This window comes from Colletes latitarsis, chromosome 14 (assembly GCF_051014445.1).
Source record: "Colletes latitarsis isolate SP2378_abdomen chromosome 14, iyColLati1, whole genome shotgun sequence".
NCBI lineage: Eukaryota > Metazoa > Arthropoda > Insecta > Hymenoptera > Colletidae > Colletes > Colletes latitarsis.
Genome location: NC_135147.1, coordinates 27,317,260 through 27,333,834, shown reverse-complemented (window position 1 = coordinate 27,333,834; position 16,575 = coordinate 27,317,260). Strand labels below are relative to the sequence as shown.

At 33.8% G+C, this 16,575-nt stretch overlaps 5 protein-coding genes across 5 annotated transcripts; 3 read left to right on the top strand and 2 right to left on the bottom strand.

Annotated features, from left to right (window-relative positions):
* Positions 1–40: 40 nt before the first annotated feature.
* Positions 41–3,294, bottom strand: LOC143350075 (uncharacterized protein C14orf119). The gene is made up of 3 exons (XM_076781873.1): positions 3,156–3,294; positions 1,108–1,398; positions 41–838 (listed from the first exon to the last, which is right to left on the bottom strand). Exon 3 carries the CDS (start codon positions 829–831, stop codon positions 502–504), a length of 330 nt encoding a protein of 109 aa, XP_076637988.1. The 5' UTR covers positions 832–838; positions 1,108–1,398; positions 3,156–3,294; the 3' UTR covers positions 41–501.
* Srp14 (signal recognition particle 14) lies at positions 2,080–2,866 on the top strand. The gene is made up of 4 exons (XM_076781874.1): positions 2,080–2,229; positions 2,291–2,363; positions 2,428–2,540; positions 2,627–2,866. Exons 1-4 carry the CDS (start codon positions 2,206–2,208, stop codon positions 2,741–2,743), a joined length of 327 nt encoding a protein of 108 aa, XP_076637989.1. The 5' UTR covers positions 2,080–2,205; the 3' UTR covers positions 2,744–2,866.
* Positions 3,295–3,413: 119 nt separating the features above from the next.
* LOC143350070 (uncharacterized) lies at positions 3,414–7,512 on the top strand. The gene is made up of 11 exons (XM_076781864.1): positions 3,414–3,742; positions 3,829–3,888; positions 3,961–4,023; positions 4,113–4,195; positions 4,309–4,447; positions 4,532–4,826; positions 4,936–5,038; positions 5,126–5,389; positions 5,925–6,246; positions 6,349–6,692; positions 6,765–7,512. The coding sequence occupies exons 1-11, from the start codon at positions 3,727–3,729 to the stop codon at positions 7,008–7,010; spliced, it is 1,935 nt and encodes a 644-aa protein (XP_076637979.1). The 5' UTR covers positions 3,414–3,726; the 3' UTR covers positions 7,011–7,512.
* A 188-nt stretch (positions 7,513–7,700) lies between these two features.
* On the top strand, positions 7,701–9,452 carry LOC143349930 (RRP15-like protein). Its single transcript, XM_076781589.1, has 4 exons — positions 7,701–8,017; positions 8,208–8,664; positions 8,725–8,941; positions 9,024–9,452. The coding sequence occupies exons 1-4, from the start codon at positions 7,963–7,965 to the stop codon at positions 9,144–9,146; spliced, it is 852 nt and encodes a 283-aa protein (XP_076637704.1). The 5' UTR covers positions 7,701–7,962; the 3' UTR covers positions 9,147–9,452.
* A 32-nt stretch (positions 9,453–9,484) lies between these two features.
* On the bottom strand, positions 9,485–15,735 carry LOC143349929 (uncharacterized). The gene is made up of 4 exons (XM_076781588.1): positions 13,887–15,735; positions 12,130–12,477; positions 11,558–11,792; positions 9,485–11,493 (listed from the first exon to the last, which is right to left on the bottom strand). Exons 1-4 carry the CDS (start codon positions 13,963–13,965, stop codon positions 10,581–10,583), a joined length of 1,575 nt encoding a protein of 524 aa, XP_076637703.1. The 5' UTR covers positions 13,966–15,735; the 3' UTR covers positions 9,485–10,580.
* Positions 15,736–16,575: the final 840 nt, after the last annotated feature.

Genomic DNA, 16,575 nt, shown 5'->3' with positions numbered 1-16,575 from the left:
TTTATTCAAATTACGAATATATGTATAATAATAAATAACATTTAAACACTTCATAAAATATGTCTATTTTCATAAGTAAAATAATACATCTTTATTAATCATTTGTAATTATTATACTTAAATCCAAACATAGTACTAATACCTCTTTCCTTACTTAGAAAAATGTAAGAATGAAACGAATGCTATAAAAAATGAATATTATTGAACAGTGTTGAAATGTATGTATACATGTTACAAATTCTACATTATTGTTAAAATTGTTATAAAGTGTTTCAATAGTATAAATTATCTTTTACATTATTCTACTTCCAAATTCAATAATATTAAATATATAAATAAAAGTAACAAAATCTATTATACTTTGATCATTTGCCTTTTCATTTAAAATGTAATTTTCTTTTACTTCTAATTAAATAAATAAAAGAAGTTTACATTTTCCACAACACTATGAAATATTAATTATTCTAAGATGTTTATTTGTGATATTTTTTTTTAACTCACTTAAGCTGACAGTTTCTCTTCATATTTTTCTGCAAATGCAGGATCAGTATTTTTAATCGACAAAAGCAAAGAATCCTTTTCTTGTTGAGACCAATTATGGCTCCACTCTTGAAAGAGCTTTACTCGACATTGAAACAGACTTGGAGGCCTGTCAGATCCTTCTGCGTGCCCCAAATTCTCCATTCTGGATACTAGTCCATTAACAAGACCCGAGGGCTCGCACTGTTCCAAAAGTACGCTCAAGAAGTCATTCCTTTGCATTTCTGACCATTCTTGAAACCATTCTATCACATAACGCAGTTGGGCTTCGTTCGATAGCACAGTAGACATGTTTTATCTTTAAAAAGAAAAATGACATTCCCAATTAACACGGCAAAAAGTTATAAAAATAATAATTTACAAACATAATGAAAATTAGAAGTTAAAAACAACTTTTTAAAATTTCAATATGAAACTTAAGAGGCAATAAGATAGTTAATAAATCATAAAATACTGTTAAAATGTTATAGATATACGATAGTGTGCCGATAATTAATAAATAATCCAATAAATATAACACATTAATCTAAATATATAATTTATACAATACAAGAAATTCATCTTTACCTGTCGCGTTTTACTTTATTGGCGATGTAACTTTCTTTCGCTGATTTTCGATTTATTGCTTTCAATCATGACAAAACATTCTGAGAGACAATACTCAACGACAAAGATGAAATGACAAATACATCATATCATATAACGATGATACGTGTGAATACTTTATTTCAAAACAGTATACAAACGTTCTATAGTGATAAAATATTATTCCACACAATTAATCGATTAATTTGCATTTCTTAGGGTTAACTTCGATCTCTCCTTCAAAATCCGAATCGCTCTCCGACGTTAGCCGATCTAAAATTGATAAAAATTGATTAGTTCCCACAAGTTTTCGATCGTACAATTCGTGCAATTATCTTTAACATTTTTCTTTATTTTTTTTTTTCCGTTATTTACTTTCGTCGTTGAGCGAACCATCTTGTTTTTGTACGAGGCTCGTTATAAAATCGTTAATTTTAATTTGCATGTCTTTCAAACAAGAAATCACGTCGGTCAAATTATTTTCACTCAGCTCTACACTATTGTTATTTTCATAAATGCACTCATTATTTTCACAAATTTTTACACGCATGATCGTGCTGTTCATCGTAATTTTGTATTTTCAATTAGTGTTTCATTGGCATTATGAAATAATTTCTTTCGCAAGTATGTAAGTTTTATATCGGTCAATACCCGCAAAAGTTTCTACAATTTGCAAAGCGCGCTAGGTATTCATCTTATTTTTTAACAGGATCTCTTAATGCTATATAATTTTTCGAAAAAGAAACTATATATTATAAATTCATTGTAAAATACATGCTATTTAAACAATTTTCAACGTTATCGATAGAAGTTTAGAGTGCGATAGAATTTTAATGAAATGTTTATAACTTTGAGCATAGAGAATGCATGCGTTTCGTCGTCCACATATAGACTCGCCATTATACTAATGCGTCACATAGTCACGCTTGTCATTTGTTGGAACTAAATATTTGAGGTTAGCTATAGTGGTGTATCGAACACTATCGAACACACGGCGTGACTGTACGAATGCGCTTCTCAACCTATAAAGTAACAAACAATACTTGACAGACTGCAAAGGCATATGTTGGATTTAGCAAAATGGTTCTGCTGGAAAACGATTTGGTAATTTTTAATATCTAGAATGCTTATTGTTTTGAGAGTTTTATATGAATTGTAGTTTTAGTTTCTAGTGGAGCTGACACGTCTTTTTGATAAATCTCGTATTTCTGGTTCTGTAGTGCTCACTATCAAAAGATGTAAGTATTCGTGTGATTATTAAAATTGAAAATACTATCAAAATATTATGATTGACCTTTTTAGTTAATGGACACAATAAACCGACACCTAGAGAAGGCAAGCCTCCCTTACCAACACCAAACGAATTTCTCTGTTTAGTAAGGGCTTCTTTAAGGTCCAAAAAAATTTCTACCATTGTACGTATCATTCTACGAATTCGTACTTTGTTCTTTGCACAATCAAAGAAGAATGAAGCATAAATCGTATATATTTGGTATTTCAGATTCATTCCAAGGATGTAAATAAATTTCAGCAAGCGTATTGGAATCTATTGAAATCGAACATCAATGGTCTTAAGAAATTAAAGAAAATAAAATCTGCAAAGCCTAAAGTCCATTGACATAGTAATATAAGTTAACATTTATCTGTAATATGTTATTATTAAAACTTTTGTATAATGTGAAATACAGTTCTTTTAATGTATAATGCGATACTAAGAATAAATTACATTTTATGTAAATAATACCAATGCAAATACCTTCTTAAACTTTTGTATATATTGTAAACAAAATGTAATTATATATATTTGCATTCAAATATTATTTTTTCTAATTTATTAATAAAACTAACGATAAAAGTTTATTCGAATAGAACGAAATAATGTTCGCACATTGGAGTGTTTTTAAATTAAAAAATATTTATCCTTTGGTGGAAATATAGAAGGCGTGCCCCTTGACGTAGGCCATTTTATTGTGCGTTCAGTGTTACCAGACGGTAGACCGGTGACCAGAGGAAACAGCCCCTCTACTTACACACACTAATGCACGCGAGCCCCGATTCTTCGGACAGCTTCGAGGATTTGAGAAAGAAGGCGAATGTGAACTATTAAACTCGTAATCGTGAGCCGGTTGACGCAAATCAAGTTTCAGCTGTTCCGAGGGCGAGAAGAAAAGGCTCACAGTCGCCATCTTCTTTAAATTTCCGAAGTTATCCGAAGCTACCCGAAGCGCGGAGCTCACGTACGTGCGTCTGTGCATTAAGGTGCGTATGTAGAGGGGCAGTTTCCTTTGGGTACCGGTCTGCCGTCTGGTAACACTGCTCCAGGGGCAGATAGAAATGATTGAAAGAAGCTTCGATCCGTAGTGTAATATTATCATAGGATTAGCCGAAACTTTGGCTTCACTCTTGCCCTCTTTGAAAATAATAATTCTTCTTTTCTTGGAAACGTAATTATCGAAGTGCAGATAGAAACGTTACTAGAATACTACAATTTACGTATGTACGTACATCTTGGTCGTGAACGACGATCACCACGAGTGTATGTAATTTTCAAAATATCTAAAAACAAACTTTCGTCGTCCTCGATCACAAGGAACTGAATCGATGGAGGAAATAATGGGTACACGTGTTTCTTTCCTGTTGAAAATATTATACTTTGTATATCGGTCATTATGCAGCATATAATGTGTATCATTTTTGTTATAGACATTGTGAAAGTCGAGGACACAGTGTTAATGACAAGTACAACGTTAGAAAATTTATTTGGTAATTTCCGTACATAGTTACAATGTACACGCATCTTTGGTAATAGCTTTTATTGATATATGATTATTACAGATCCACATAATGTTCAAGATGCTATTATAATGTCCACTGAACCAGAATCCAGTGATATGAAAGGTATACGTAATGGGCATATCTTTTTATTAAATAATATGCAAAGAAAAATGATTTTGCAAAATTGATTTTAATATATTATGTTTTTACAGTTATTGCTCAAGGTGATCAAATTATACAAATTGTAACAGATTATGAGTGTGTAACATGCCATCGTGTCTTTCAATCTCAAGATGTAAGGCTTTAACTAGTTTATTTCATATTATTTTATATGTTGTTTTAAATATTCAAAACAAATCAATGTATTTGGTAATGTATTTTTGATGGAACTATTGATTATTTTAATAGATGTTAAGGGAACATTTAGATGTGTGTAGAGACGATAACTCTATTAGTCTTTTACAACTGAATCATCTAGAGAATTATCAAATGGATGAAGATGAAAAAGATGACAATTCAGATTCCACTGTTGATCCTAATACTGAAGGTATATGTTAAAACCTATGTATAATTTGTTTCTTAAATGCATTTAGCTACTGTTGTTGTCCTAAACAGAAAATAATAACCATAGATTCTAGTTCGAGTCATCAGAAAGATCATGATTACAAACCAATAATTTTGCCTGTGTCTGATACCCGATGCCATTGTTGCAATGAACATTTAAGTACTGCACACAGTGGCGGTAAATATAAGTGTTCAAATTGTGAACTTTCGTTCAAGAAAAAGTCATCTTTAGAAAGACACATTGTTGTAATTCATTGGCAGTGTCATTCTTGTTTTTGTAAAGAATGTGGAGAAACATTTAATGATAAGAAATCACTGAATAAACATCGTTATACCACTCATGCTGATCAAAAAATTTACAAGTAAGTGTATTTAATTATGTTACAAAAGTATCATTTATCTCGCTTATTTATCATATGAAAACGTTGTGAAAAAACGATCAATGATACAGTATAATTTAATAAATTTAAGGTGTGAACCCTGTGATACTTATTTTTCCCGAAGCTATCATTTGAATCGTCACATAATGCAGTCTGGTTGTCATGGCAACATTCTTAATACATTTAACTGTCAAGTGAGTATTTCTGTATTAAACGGATTATCTAGACGACATATAACATGATAAATTAAGTTTCTATTAATTAAACACGTATCTTCATAGGTTTGTGAGAAAGTTTTTACGCGTAAGGACAATTTACGTGAACATTTACGTACGCATTCGGGAAACGTTGATAGACAAAAGAAGCCGTGTAAATATTGCCCTAAGGAATTCCTTACTAGCCAACAATTGTTAATTCACGAACGTATACACACGGGAGAAAGGCCGGTTCAATGTGACTTATGTCCAAAGACATTTTTATCATCTCTCGCGTTAAAGAAGCATAGGCGCGTGCATACGGGAGAAAAGCCATTTGGATGCAAATATGTAAGTATCGATTTTTAAATAGTTAATTTCTTCCATCAGAGATATAATTTGAATAAATTAATAAATAAATCGATTTGTTAAATAGAATTTTATAATAATTATTTTGTATAATTTTATTACAAGCAAGCGTTATGGACAGGGAAAGTAGTGTAAGTTTCTGCCGTTATAAATAAAATGTTTTCTTTTATGGTTATTACGATACATATAAATACATAGGGGGTTGAATCAACACACTAAAAGAAGTAAAAAACGTTATATGAACATATGTCCAATAGTCCGTAGTTTTCGAGTTGTGAATTATTAATGAAAATGTTCGCCTTTGTATATCTAGCCCTTATGCGATGTTTACTAACAATAACATCGATTAAAAGCAACAAAATGGTCATGTATGGTCTCCTGAACCCATTAAATTTTTAATTGGAAGACCATTTAATATCGTGTAAAACAACCATATTTTTAAAAGTTCTGGAATGTCCTGTATTGGGCAAGAATTTTACTAGTTTAACGATGGCATACGAATTCTTAATTATTTTAGTGCCAAAAGAAGTTTGCTGCGAGAGAAACTTTAAATCGTCATCAGAGAACCCATACTGGTGAAAAGCCACACACTTGCCAGTATTGTGGCAAATCGTTTATCCAGGCAGCTCAATTAAGAGCGCACATATTTCACCATACCGGTGAAAATGGCTTTTATTGCGACGTGTGCGGTAAAGCATTTAATCGGAAAGCTCGTTTGAATGTCCATAAAAAATTTGTCCACGAAGGAGCAACTCCATTCACGTGCAAAGCTTGCGAAAAGAGGTTCATAAGAAGAGAAGATCTTGTCAAACATTCGTTACTCCATACAGGAATTAAACGTACAATATAAACATTCTAATTTTTATATTATGATTTTAGTAATTGTACGAGTTATAAAAGGAAAATAGTTACGCTGATTGAAAATATTTTCTTTATTCTAGCATTTAAATGCGACAAATGTGAGAAAGCTTTCTCTACGAAGTCTTCTTTGCAAGCTCATTTGAATACTCATAGACGAGAACCACCGCAATCGTGCGTCGAATGCAATAGAGTGTTCATACGACAAGATTGTTTAATGAGGCACATCAAAGCAAAACACCGTGAATTATTGGAAGATGTCATGAACGAAGTGGAAAGAAAACATTTGCAGACGCAAATGTATTATATCGCTACAATTGCTGCTGAGAAAACAAAAAATGGAGAATCCAGTAGACTGTCCACCGACGAATTACTAACAGCTATTTCGGATCTTTTAAAAATCTTAATTGATGATGAAACCCTTCAGGTATAAATTATTATAAAGTATAATAATAATATATTATGAAATGGTGTTTTTAATTTAGCTTATATTCTCTAGCTGTTTGGTTGGCCTGATGCTCCCATTCAAGATATTTTAGAAGCAGTAATCAGAAGATGTGGTCATACACCGTTAACGCCAAAAACTGACTTACATTTTACCGAACGATTAAGAAAGAATATTCAACTTTTGTTTACTGTTGTTATAGAAGACGATGCAGTAAAAGCTCTCTTAACAACGAAGACTGTGGACGATGTTATTCTACACGTTTTAGAACTTTCAAAAGAATACACATCAAGTTCGTAGCTGTACGAGGAGAAACAAAATTCATTAATTTTCTATTCATGCATGAAGTGTTCATTTTTTCTGTTTTTCATTGGTATTAGAAAACTTGGAATAGTATAATTTTCGAACAGGATATGGGTTTCAACGAACGTGGAAGAACAATACCAATAAAAGTTGAAAATACATAGTATAATTTACTCCATTATTATTGTTATAATGTACTATACAATATTACTATTATTAAAAAGTTGCATATAAATGTAGTACATTGACTCGATAAATTTTTTTAATACGTTTATTTTTCTGCTTGCATTCGAAGTTATAAATTACACGCGTCTGATTAATTATCATCGTTAAACGTAAACACACTGTTCACTTGGCTGGGATATTTTATATTAGAGTAGTATATTTTTTATACGGTACACATTATTTCCAAGCTGCATTTATGCATTATTTTATACAACCTATGTATATATTTTTCATGGTATATAAATGGTGTTCTAATTATTGTATACAAAGAAGCAAATATTTATAAAAAAAAAATACTTATTCATTGTCTATTTTACACCTTCCATTGTTTACCATTAAATATATCTATATTATTATATTGCATTGTAATCTAGTTATTGTTTGATAAAAAGTTGATTATTTTCAAAAATATAAACTTTATTTTAAGGTAATATCGTAACAAACTAACCATTTATGGTTAATAAAGAGTAGTTCACATTATGCATACGATTTCCCGTTATTTTTCATAATTAATAGCTTTCTAAAGAAATTATTTCATTAATAGTTGCTTTATTAAAATTTTGTTATACGATTGAATATCTTTGGTCAGTATTTCATGCAATTAAAATACGTATTAGTATATTTTGGTAATTATCGTAATCAAAATAGGTAGCACGTGAAAGCAAGAGACGGAAAGTGCGTGTACTTTGATAGAATTTATATTTTTCATATTTTAATTATAATCATGATTGCATTAGACATTACTGCAAAAATTGGAAAATCGCCGAAGAAACCCCAAGGTTAGAATAAAAAATCTATTTTGGTATTATAAATGTTTCTGTAAGAAAAGTTTACCTTGTTTACTTAACCTTTTTAATATTTTGATCTCCGAAGAGTCGTTATTAGAAGAAATTCTACAAAAGAGTATTTGTTTTATTTGATTTTATGCAATGTACGTACCGAGGTTTTGACAATAAAATATTATTGTAGTAGAAATCAGGGAAGACAGCGATGATAACGAACAAGATAGTGATGAGGACACTATGGAATCCGAAGCACAGGAATTGGAAAGCGCGGATAAAGGATTTAAAGAAATAGAATTTGAAGAAGATGAATTTAACGATGAAAAAACCGAAGGAAATCCAGGCTGGGCAGATGCTATGCAAAAAATTCTGTGGACAAAAAAGCCCAAGCGTAAAAAAATGATAGTTTTATCCAAAGCAAAAAAGTTATGCGACGCGAAGAAAGAAAAAAGCGAAGATGTATCGTTTGAAATTGAAACGATAAAAACGGAAGTTAAAGGAGAACAGTCAGACGAAATTAAAAACCAAGTACAAAAACCGCTTACACAATTGACAGAAAGAAAAAAAACTAATTTAGGTATCAGAATAAAACCGAGAATAACAGACAGAGATCGTGAAAGAATATTACAAAAAATTGCTACGAAGTAAGTATATTATTTTACTTGTTTGTTCGAAACGATTAACAGCAGTTGAATTCTTTACAGAGGCGTGGTACAATTGTTTAATGCGGTAAGACAACAACAAGGGGATATTAGTGAAAAATTATCAGAAGCTGGTCCATTGGAAAGAAAACGCGAACAAGTACTTAAAAATATCGATAAGAATTCATTTTTGGATATTCTTATGGGTGGGAGTAAAAGTATTAGGGTAGATAACAATGTTAAAAACGAATCCCAAGAAAACGATAAAGATAAGGAAAAGGTAAATATATTAGATTTTAAATAAACGTTATTCTAGTTTGCAAAAAGTAACGGTAATAAAGAAAAAACGATTTTATTGAAAGGAAACGGGAGTATGGAGCGTGTTGAGGGATGATTTTGTTATGGGAACAAAGTTGAAAGATTGGGATCGTAGAAGCGAAAACGAAGATTCTTCTGCGCCAGAAGATATGGATAGCGATAATTAAGTTCTATAAAAATATAGAATGTTTGTGCACGCGTCAACAAATTGTATGTACAAAATTGATTTGAAAATATGCTACCATTATATCTGAACTCGCGATGGCGCAAAGTTATTATTACTGAGTGTGTCAGTAAAAGTAATTAAAAATCATTTTTAATACATTTTATGTACTTGGTACTTTAATCCAATCTTTACCTTTGTATTGAGATTTGTTGAAATTTGTTCTTGCTCTTTTAGAATATTTGTATGGTGTGTAAACACGGAAGAACGAAATAGTACATTCTTATTAAATATTTTATTTTATCAATAATTTATATTTGAAATATTTTTGAACTACGCAACAACGGTAATAATAATGTGTACAATGCATAATTTATTATACGTTTATACGCATACACGATTTTATTTAAAATTAATCATTATTAGTATTTTATTTATGCCACATGAACATGGTTTAAGAATAGTGCCATAACATTTTGTTGTGAAACGATACGACATACTTGTTTGTGTATTTAAGTTACAGTTGTTTTAGAGTAATGAATTTAAATTTAATTTAGGGGCATACTTCCATATACGTGATCTGTACATAGGACAACGTAACCAACAGTTATTCTATACACAGCTTATTTATATATACTTTCTGTTTATCATTTTTTTTACAATGGCAATTAACGCGTTAATGATTTTATGGGCATGTATAAATAAAAATAATGAGAATTTTGAAGAAAGCTTATATGTCAGACATAGAGTTTATTGCATTTTGCAGTAAAATAATATAAAAAGCAAATGTAGAATAAATAGTTTCTAGCTTGGATTACTAATAACGTGTACAAAATATTTAACTTGATTTATGATGGTTACTTCTCTTAAAATTTATCGAACTTAGCACATAGATTAACCCTTGGACGGACTGAACTAATTTATCTCATTGTTTCCTCTCAATTATTGTGCCATAATTAAATTGATTGTACACTTGTCACATATAAAATTATTTTTAAAACTTGAATCATATAATATTTGATGATTCTTCCTGCTTGTCTTGGATAACAGCTAACTAGATTAGTTCAATCGTTTGTACACATTCTGGTGGGCTTTTTCAAACATTATAATTATCATATAATGTTTTTATTTTCGTGTAACGTAAAACCGACGAGTATTTTAAAAATTTTTCAATTTATTAAATTCATTTTCAATTTTTCTACATTTTTATTTCATCGTTAAACAAAAATTAAAAGCCTAGTCTTTACTTTTGTATCTACAATCGATATTTATAATTAAAAAGATTAGTAAAAGTAAGCACCATAGTACTGAGAGCCACATAGAGACAATATACATATACTTCTATCTTAAATATACATTTTACCATGTGGCACGATTAGCAACATACACATGGTAAGAGAATTTCTCTGGTGTAGTTTATAGATCCTTAGACTTGTCGTTATACACGACTCTCACGGATATCCGCAAGTGCTCCAAAATTCCTGGTCTCTTCGTCAGAATAATTAGACTCAGTTTCTAATCTTTGCGATCTACTAACAGCATCGTCATTGTTTCGATTTCTAAGGTAATATTCCGTTGGATTAGATTCGTTGTTGCGATTAGATTCGTCGGTTGTTTGAGCATTCTCAAAATGTACATTTCTAAGACTGGACTGATCCTCTTGCGTTCTTGACCTGTTAATTTCGTTCGCGATAGAGCACCTATTCAGCAGGGACTGGTCGTTGTTACGGTCTTCAGAACGAGATAATCGAACGTAAACAGCTTCGTTCTCGTGACTATCTCTCTGCGAATTCTCTGTATTGTTCCTGCTCTCTTGGCTGATCCTCGACATGCTTCGAGCAAGATTTCTTATGTTCATCAGCTCGTTTCCCGTAACTACGTCTCTAGATATTTCCTCGGTACTGTTCATATGTATTCTTTCGTTGTTTCGAACAGAGTTGTCGAACGTACAATGATTCCCATTGACAGACAGCGGTTCGCCCTGCCGTTGGCTCTCGTTTTCATTCGCTACGTGGAACAAAGCCCCGTCTTGATAAGTTCTAAGGGCTTCGAAATTTGCGTTGCTGAACACTCGCGGTATCAGATCCTGGCTCATTCGATACAATTCTAATTCGTTGTCTACGTAGTAACTGTCGAGTGGATTGCTGATGATCGACGGATTCCTTGAAACGTTCCTCCGTGGAAAACTCTGGCTCGAGAAGTTCGCCACCGTTGTTGCGTAAGGGTACGCCAACGCGTTCATCGGATTCCCTAGTATGTGCGGACAACCATCCAGGCTTTGCATCTCGATCTCCTCTTTACCGTCGTGACAATAACTGTGTATGTCTATCTCGTGGGGCAGATTGGCGAATCTAGAAGATAACAAAAACACCAGTAAACGGAAACAAAATGATGTAACTTTTAAAATAAGTTTACCTGTGCAGTAAGATATCCGAATACGATGGCGGCATGTCCGACTCTTCCTTCCCGTAAATACTTTCGTACGTCGGCGGTGGGAAACACCCCACGGATCCCAGACTATCCTTGCTAGGCGTTTCTGCGTCCATCTCGAGTATACTACCCTGGCTGTTCTGAAGCTGATGGCGATTTATGCTCCGCGGATTCCTCTGCGCGCGTAGGACGCTATCGCCGAGTTCCACCAGATCCAAACCTGGCCAAACGATGCAACACACACCTGAGGCAGCCAACTCGATTCGATCCGACTACGACTGTTCGCGTGCTCTCTTCGTGCGAAGCTAAGTAGACTTTCCACAGTTTAAACGAAAATTACCGAGCATTCCATCAATTTTAACGTTTCTTTCATCTTTTTCCAGCGCGTTTAAAGTCGCGATCGAACGCTACACTACGTTTCTACATACATTGTGAAAAGTCTTAAACAGCGCACGCTAGGAAGCCCGAAACCCAGACTTGGTCTATCGCGCGTCTATCGACGATCATTTGGCTAATGAAAGCACTGAAAAGCTAGTTATCCAGTTTTGCGATCTCACCAGTCGGATCGGGTTGGAACTGCGTGAAGATTGTACCATCCACAACGAGCATCCTACCGTGTGGCAACAGGATAATCGTCGGTGTTGCTACCATCGCCTGATCGCTGTTACCGAATCGCGAGTCTGGCTCGGGATCCTCTAGCCGACAACAGCAATGTCGTCTGCATAGGGACCTGCAGAACGGCGCGCCCCAGCAACAATACGCGAAGATGAAGCAGAGGACAGCGAGCATCACCAACAGAGCAGCTACCCCTTGACCCTGTTGAGCGGCTGCGAGGGTTGGACCACCGGCGACACCGACACCAACGCCGACGCCGAATCCTAACCCTCCGCTGCTACTCATCTCTCCTGAAACGTTACACGTTTTCTCTATTGCGCTTACACCTATTATAACTGCTTCTTGTAATGGTACCTTTTCTTTTTTCTGAAGCATATCTTCATGCATAAAACTGAATCTAATATTACATTCAGTTTATGAATCGGCAGTGTAAACGATCCAACATTTAATTTTAGTTTTTATACAGTCGATCGGAGAGTACTCTTTTCCTCCATGAGTAATTTACACTTGTTTATTCGTTTATTGCACGTAAACGTTCTCTTTATGCGATAAATTTATTGCAATCCGCAGTGCGGGGTTCATAGCGACGCTATATTGCTGGCAATTGTCCAGTCTTGTACGATTAATTTTTATAAGTTTCATCTCAACGTTATTAATTGAATTGTAATAATATCTACGTTATTTGTCACGCTGGAATATTTACTTTTGTGACGAATTAACGTGCGTTTTAACACGGTCGCTACGTCAAGCATATTGGGTAAAATGTTGATCTCGTAAAAAGTTCAACGAATTTGGTCTTGCAACCAACGTGTGATTACAAGAGATTATACAGGGTGTTCCGCCAACCCTGGGAAATAGTTTAATGGGGGATTCCAGAGGCCAAAATAAGAGGAAAATCAAGAATACTAATTTGTTGATGGAGGCTTCGTTAAAAAGTTATTAACAATTAAATTCAAAAATTTTAAATCGTTCTGGAAAAATTATTTTCGGTTGCAGGGGTCAATTACAATCATTTTTGGTCATTACACATACCCTCGAAATCCTACCCACTTTCTAGAAAAAAATTCGAGAAGGTGTGAAATTTTTCGGCGAAAAAAAAATTTTTTAAATCGTTCTAAAAAAATTATTTTCGGTTGCAGGGGTCAATTACAACCATTTTTGGTGAATAGACATAACCCCGAAATCTTGCGCATTTTCGAGAAAAAAAATTCAGTACGAGCGAAACTTTAAACGTTAATAACTTTTTAACGAAGCCTCCATCAATAAATTGGTATCCTTGATTTTCGTCTTATTTTGGCCTCTAGAATCCCCCATTAAAATTTTCCCCAGAGTTGGCCGAACAACCTGTATTTAAAAAAGTTACATAGCTATAAACTTTAAACTTACTTTTATCTTCACAGGAAAGTGAACGTAATTTTGGGCAAACGCTCTCTCTTATGTTAATAGAATGAATGTCATTCTCCGTCCAGAAGAAAGGCAAAGTGAAAGCAGAAGGTAACCCTATCGCGTCATAAGTTATTTCAATATTGTACGAATCGCAGATTACTCGTTTCGCGTAAAAAGTTTGTACACACATATATTCGTAGTTTTTGACGAACTAGCAAAAATACCCGCAATAAATTAATTATATACTAAAACAATATTAGATGAAAATCAATCTTCGAGAAAAGAACGTATAAAATAATAATGTTCAGTTTACCTTGAGTGGTAATATTGTACAGCCAAGTGGTCCCCGTGGTGGTTGTTGCTTCCGTTATCTTACGAGGTTGGTAAACCATGAAAATATTTTCTTGTACCTTTTAAATAAATATTCTTATTTTCTTCGATAATTTCCAAATTTAACGTAATCACATTGCCAGTCGAATCGTGCAGTATTATTCGAGTTTACAACTGAACAAACGGCGAAGAAATGTAACCGAATTAAATATGGGACGTCCGTCGGGGCAACGATATAGTCATTTTTTAAAATACTATGTTTCAGAAATTTCCTCTCCTTTTCCCACGACGTTACTCTCCCGTGATTAATCGAAACTCTACAAGTTTCGTATCCGTCGTATGAACAACGACATTGCAAAAGAACGATGGTGTTTACGGGAACAACGGCGTCTACTGTGGCTTTAACGATACTCGCGACGAATTCGTTGGAGGATCTCTTCACGGAGACGTCGAACATGAAGTCGAACAACGGATACTGTCATCGCAAAGATACGTTTGACCCATTTAAATATCTCCCCACTTAACATCAACCTGCTGTTTTTTGCCTTCGATATCTATCTCGTAATCGGGAACCTCCTCATTTGCTGACTCGGTATATTTCTCTTCTTGTCCCTTTAGCGATCTCCCTTTTCACGAGGGTAGGTTTCTTGGCTCATCTTCAACTTGTACCGTTACGTCAGTTGCTTTGCATCGACGCAATAATAATTCTGCTACATTTTCCTTTTTTCTATTTATCGTACACTCATCCTTGTCTTTCTTCGTTCTAGTTCGATAAACTTGTTTTTACTATTTTATACCGATCAAGGATGTTCGTCTCTACCGTTGTAATAAAACCGAATTTTAGAAAGGACGATTCGACGATCGATGCTGGTGCGGTGTTTATATAATCATGGGGTTAATAATGACTCTCGTCCTTCAATCGTTAGAATAGAATAACATTTACTCGTCACGCGATAAACTTTATGAAACATTCGATAACGTCATAAATATTTCTCAACTACTCAACGTATTAATTACCGCTAAACGTAATTCCTTAACGTAGGCTGCAATTTTGTTTGCTGTAACAACGGGTAACGTACACTTTCTTTCACTGATCTTTCAACAGAAACTTTACTCACGTTGCGTTAGGATTTCACGCATCCCGTTCGGGTCTTAAATCGAATCACTGACATCCCCTTCATTTCGTGACTCTGACGTCACGGACTGCAGATGAAACCGCGCCATATTATTTACTATCGATGCATTGTGCATTCACGCGATGTGTCTTCGAACTGTTTTTCTGTTCCGCGACGTTCTGGCATGTTACTGTCATTTTAGAAAATTCATTTAATGTTTATCGGTACAGGTAATTGGCCAGGAACTTGTCAAAGATTAAAATTGATTAATCACAACATCGAAACAATCCATTCTCATTCTGAACGTAATGATCGAATAATACGTTGCATATGATTACGATCGCATTACCGTCAGTTACGGGAGTAAAGTCACATCGATGCGTGTAACACGTATTTATATCGAGGGCGAGGGGTAGGTTTTATGTTCATTGCGGTTAGTATGAACCGTATCTTCGTACGTTCACGATTTACAAATATTGATTTATAAATAGTCCACTGATAACTTTGACCCTAACTTTTTGTTCGACGTTTGTATTTTCTTTTTCTTAAGAACGATGGTCGCAACAAATCTTGACGTGTTTTCGTTGTACGTTCGTTAATATGTAGGTTACACGAAATATGCGAGGCCTGTTTGTCGAATGTACTACTACCCTCGAAATTCTCCGCACTTTGTGGGACGCAGCAACATCTTCACAGCCCCTCGAGACACTGGCCAATGATTTGTCGGTGGTCTCCTCGGTGGCGCTTGTTTTATTTTCCCACCCCTATGCATAGAATGGAAACGACCCTCACTGTACATGCTTCTCCAACCTCTTTCTTCGTCACGCTTCGTTATTTTAGTAGTTAGAATCGTTGTAGAATTAAAGAAAGTTGATTTAATGCACCTTATTCGAGAAATATTTCGAAATTTTATTCACAAATACAAATTTCTTTGGAATTTTGGTTAAATATACGGGGTGTTCCACAATATGCAGCACTTTCTAGAGTCAGGCAAATTTTTATTTTAAACAGAATGACAGAGAAAATAAAAGCAATGTAATAGTTTATACAAATATGACCCCTTATTTAATTTTGTTCCCAAGTTACAGCCATTTTTATACTCTGGTAATTCTTAATTGCAAACTTTGGTAGAAGAACTGATTCTACCAAATTATTAGCATCCAACGTTCCATCATATTTTAATCGAGTAATCTGAGAGTTCTTGGATGAACTTTCTATTAGATGGATAAGTTATAGAGTCCCAATCATTAATCAGATTTAAATTTACTGAATTTTTATTTCTATGGCCACTTGCCTATTACTAGCATTGAAATATTTTGCAACGTATAAAAGCTTGTCAATTTCCATCAGGAAACAAGTAAAATTTATTTGATCAATCAAGATATTTATGGTAATATCTTCCATATAAAAGCACAGTATTTAAAATTATATAATAAAATGTCTAACACTAATCTTCAGAATAATTCTATTGTAAGTTTAGTCAATTCATGAACTATATTATTTAATTGTGTAAATTATCTATTAATCCCATGTTCTCATAGGTCATAATGAGTTTCT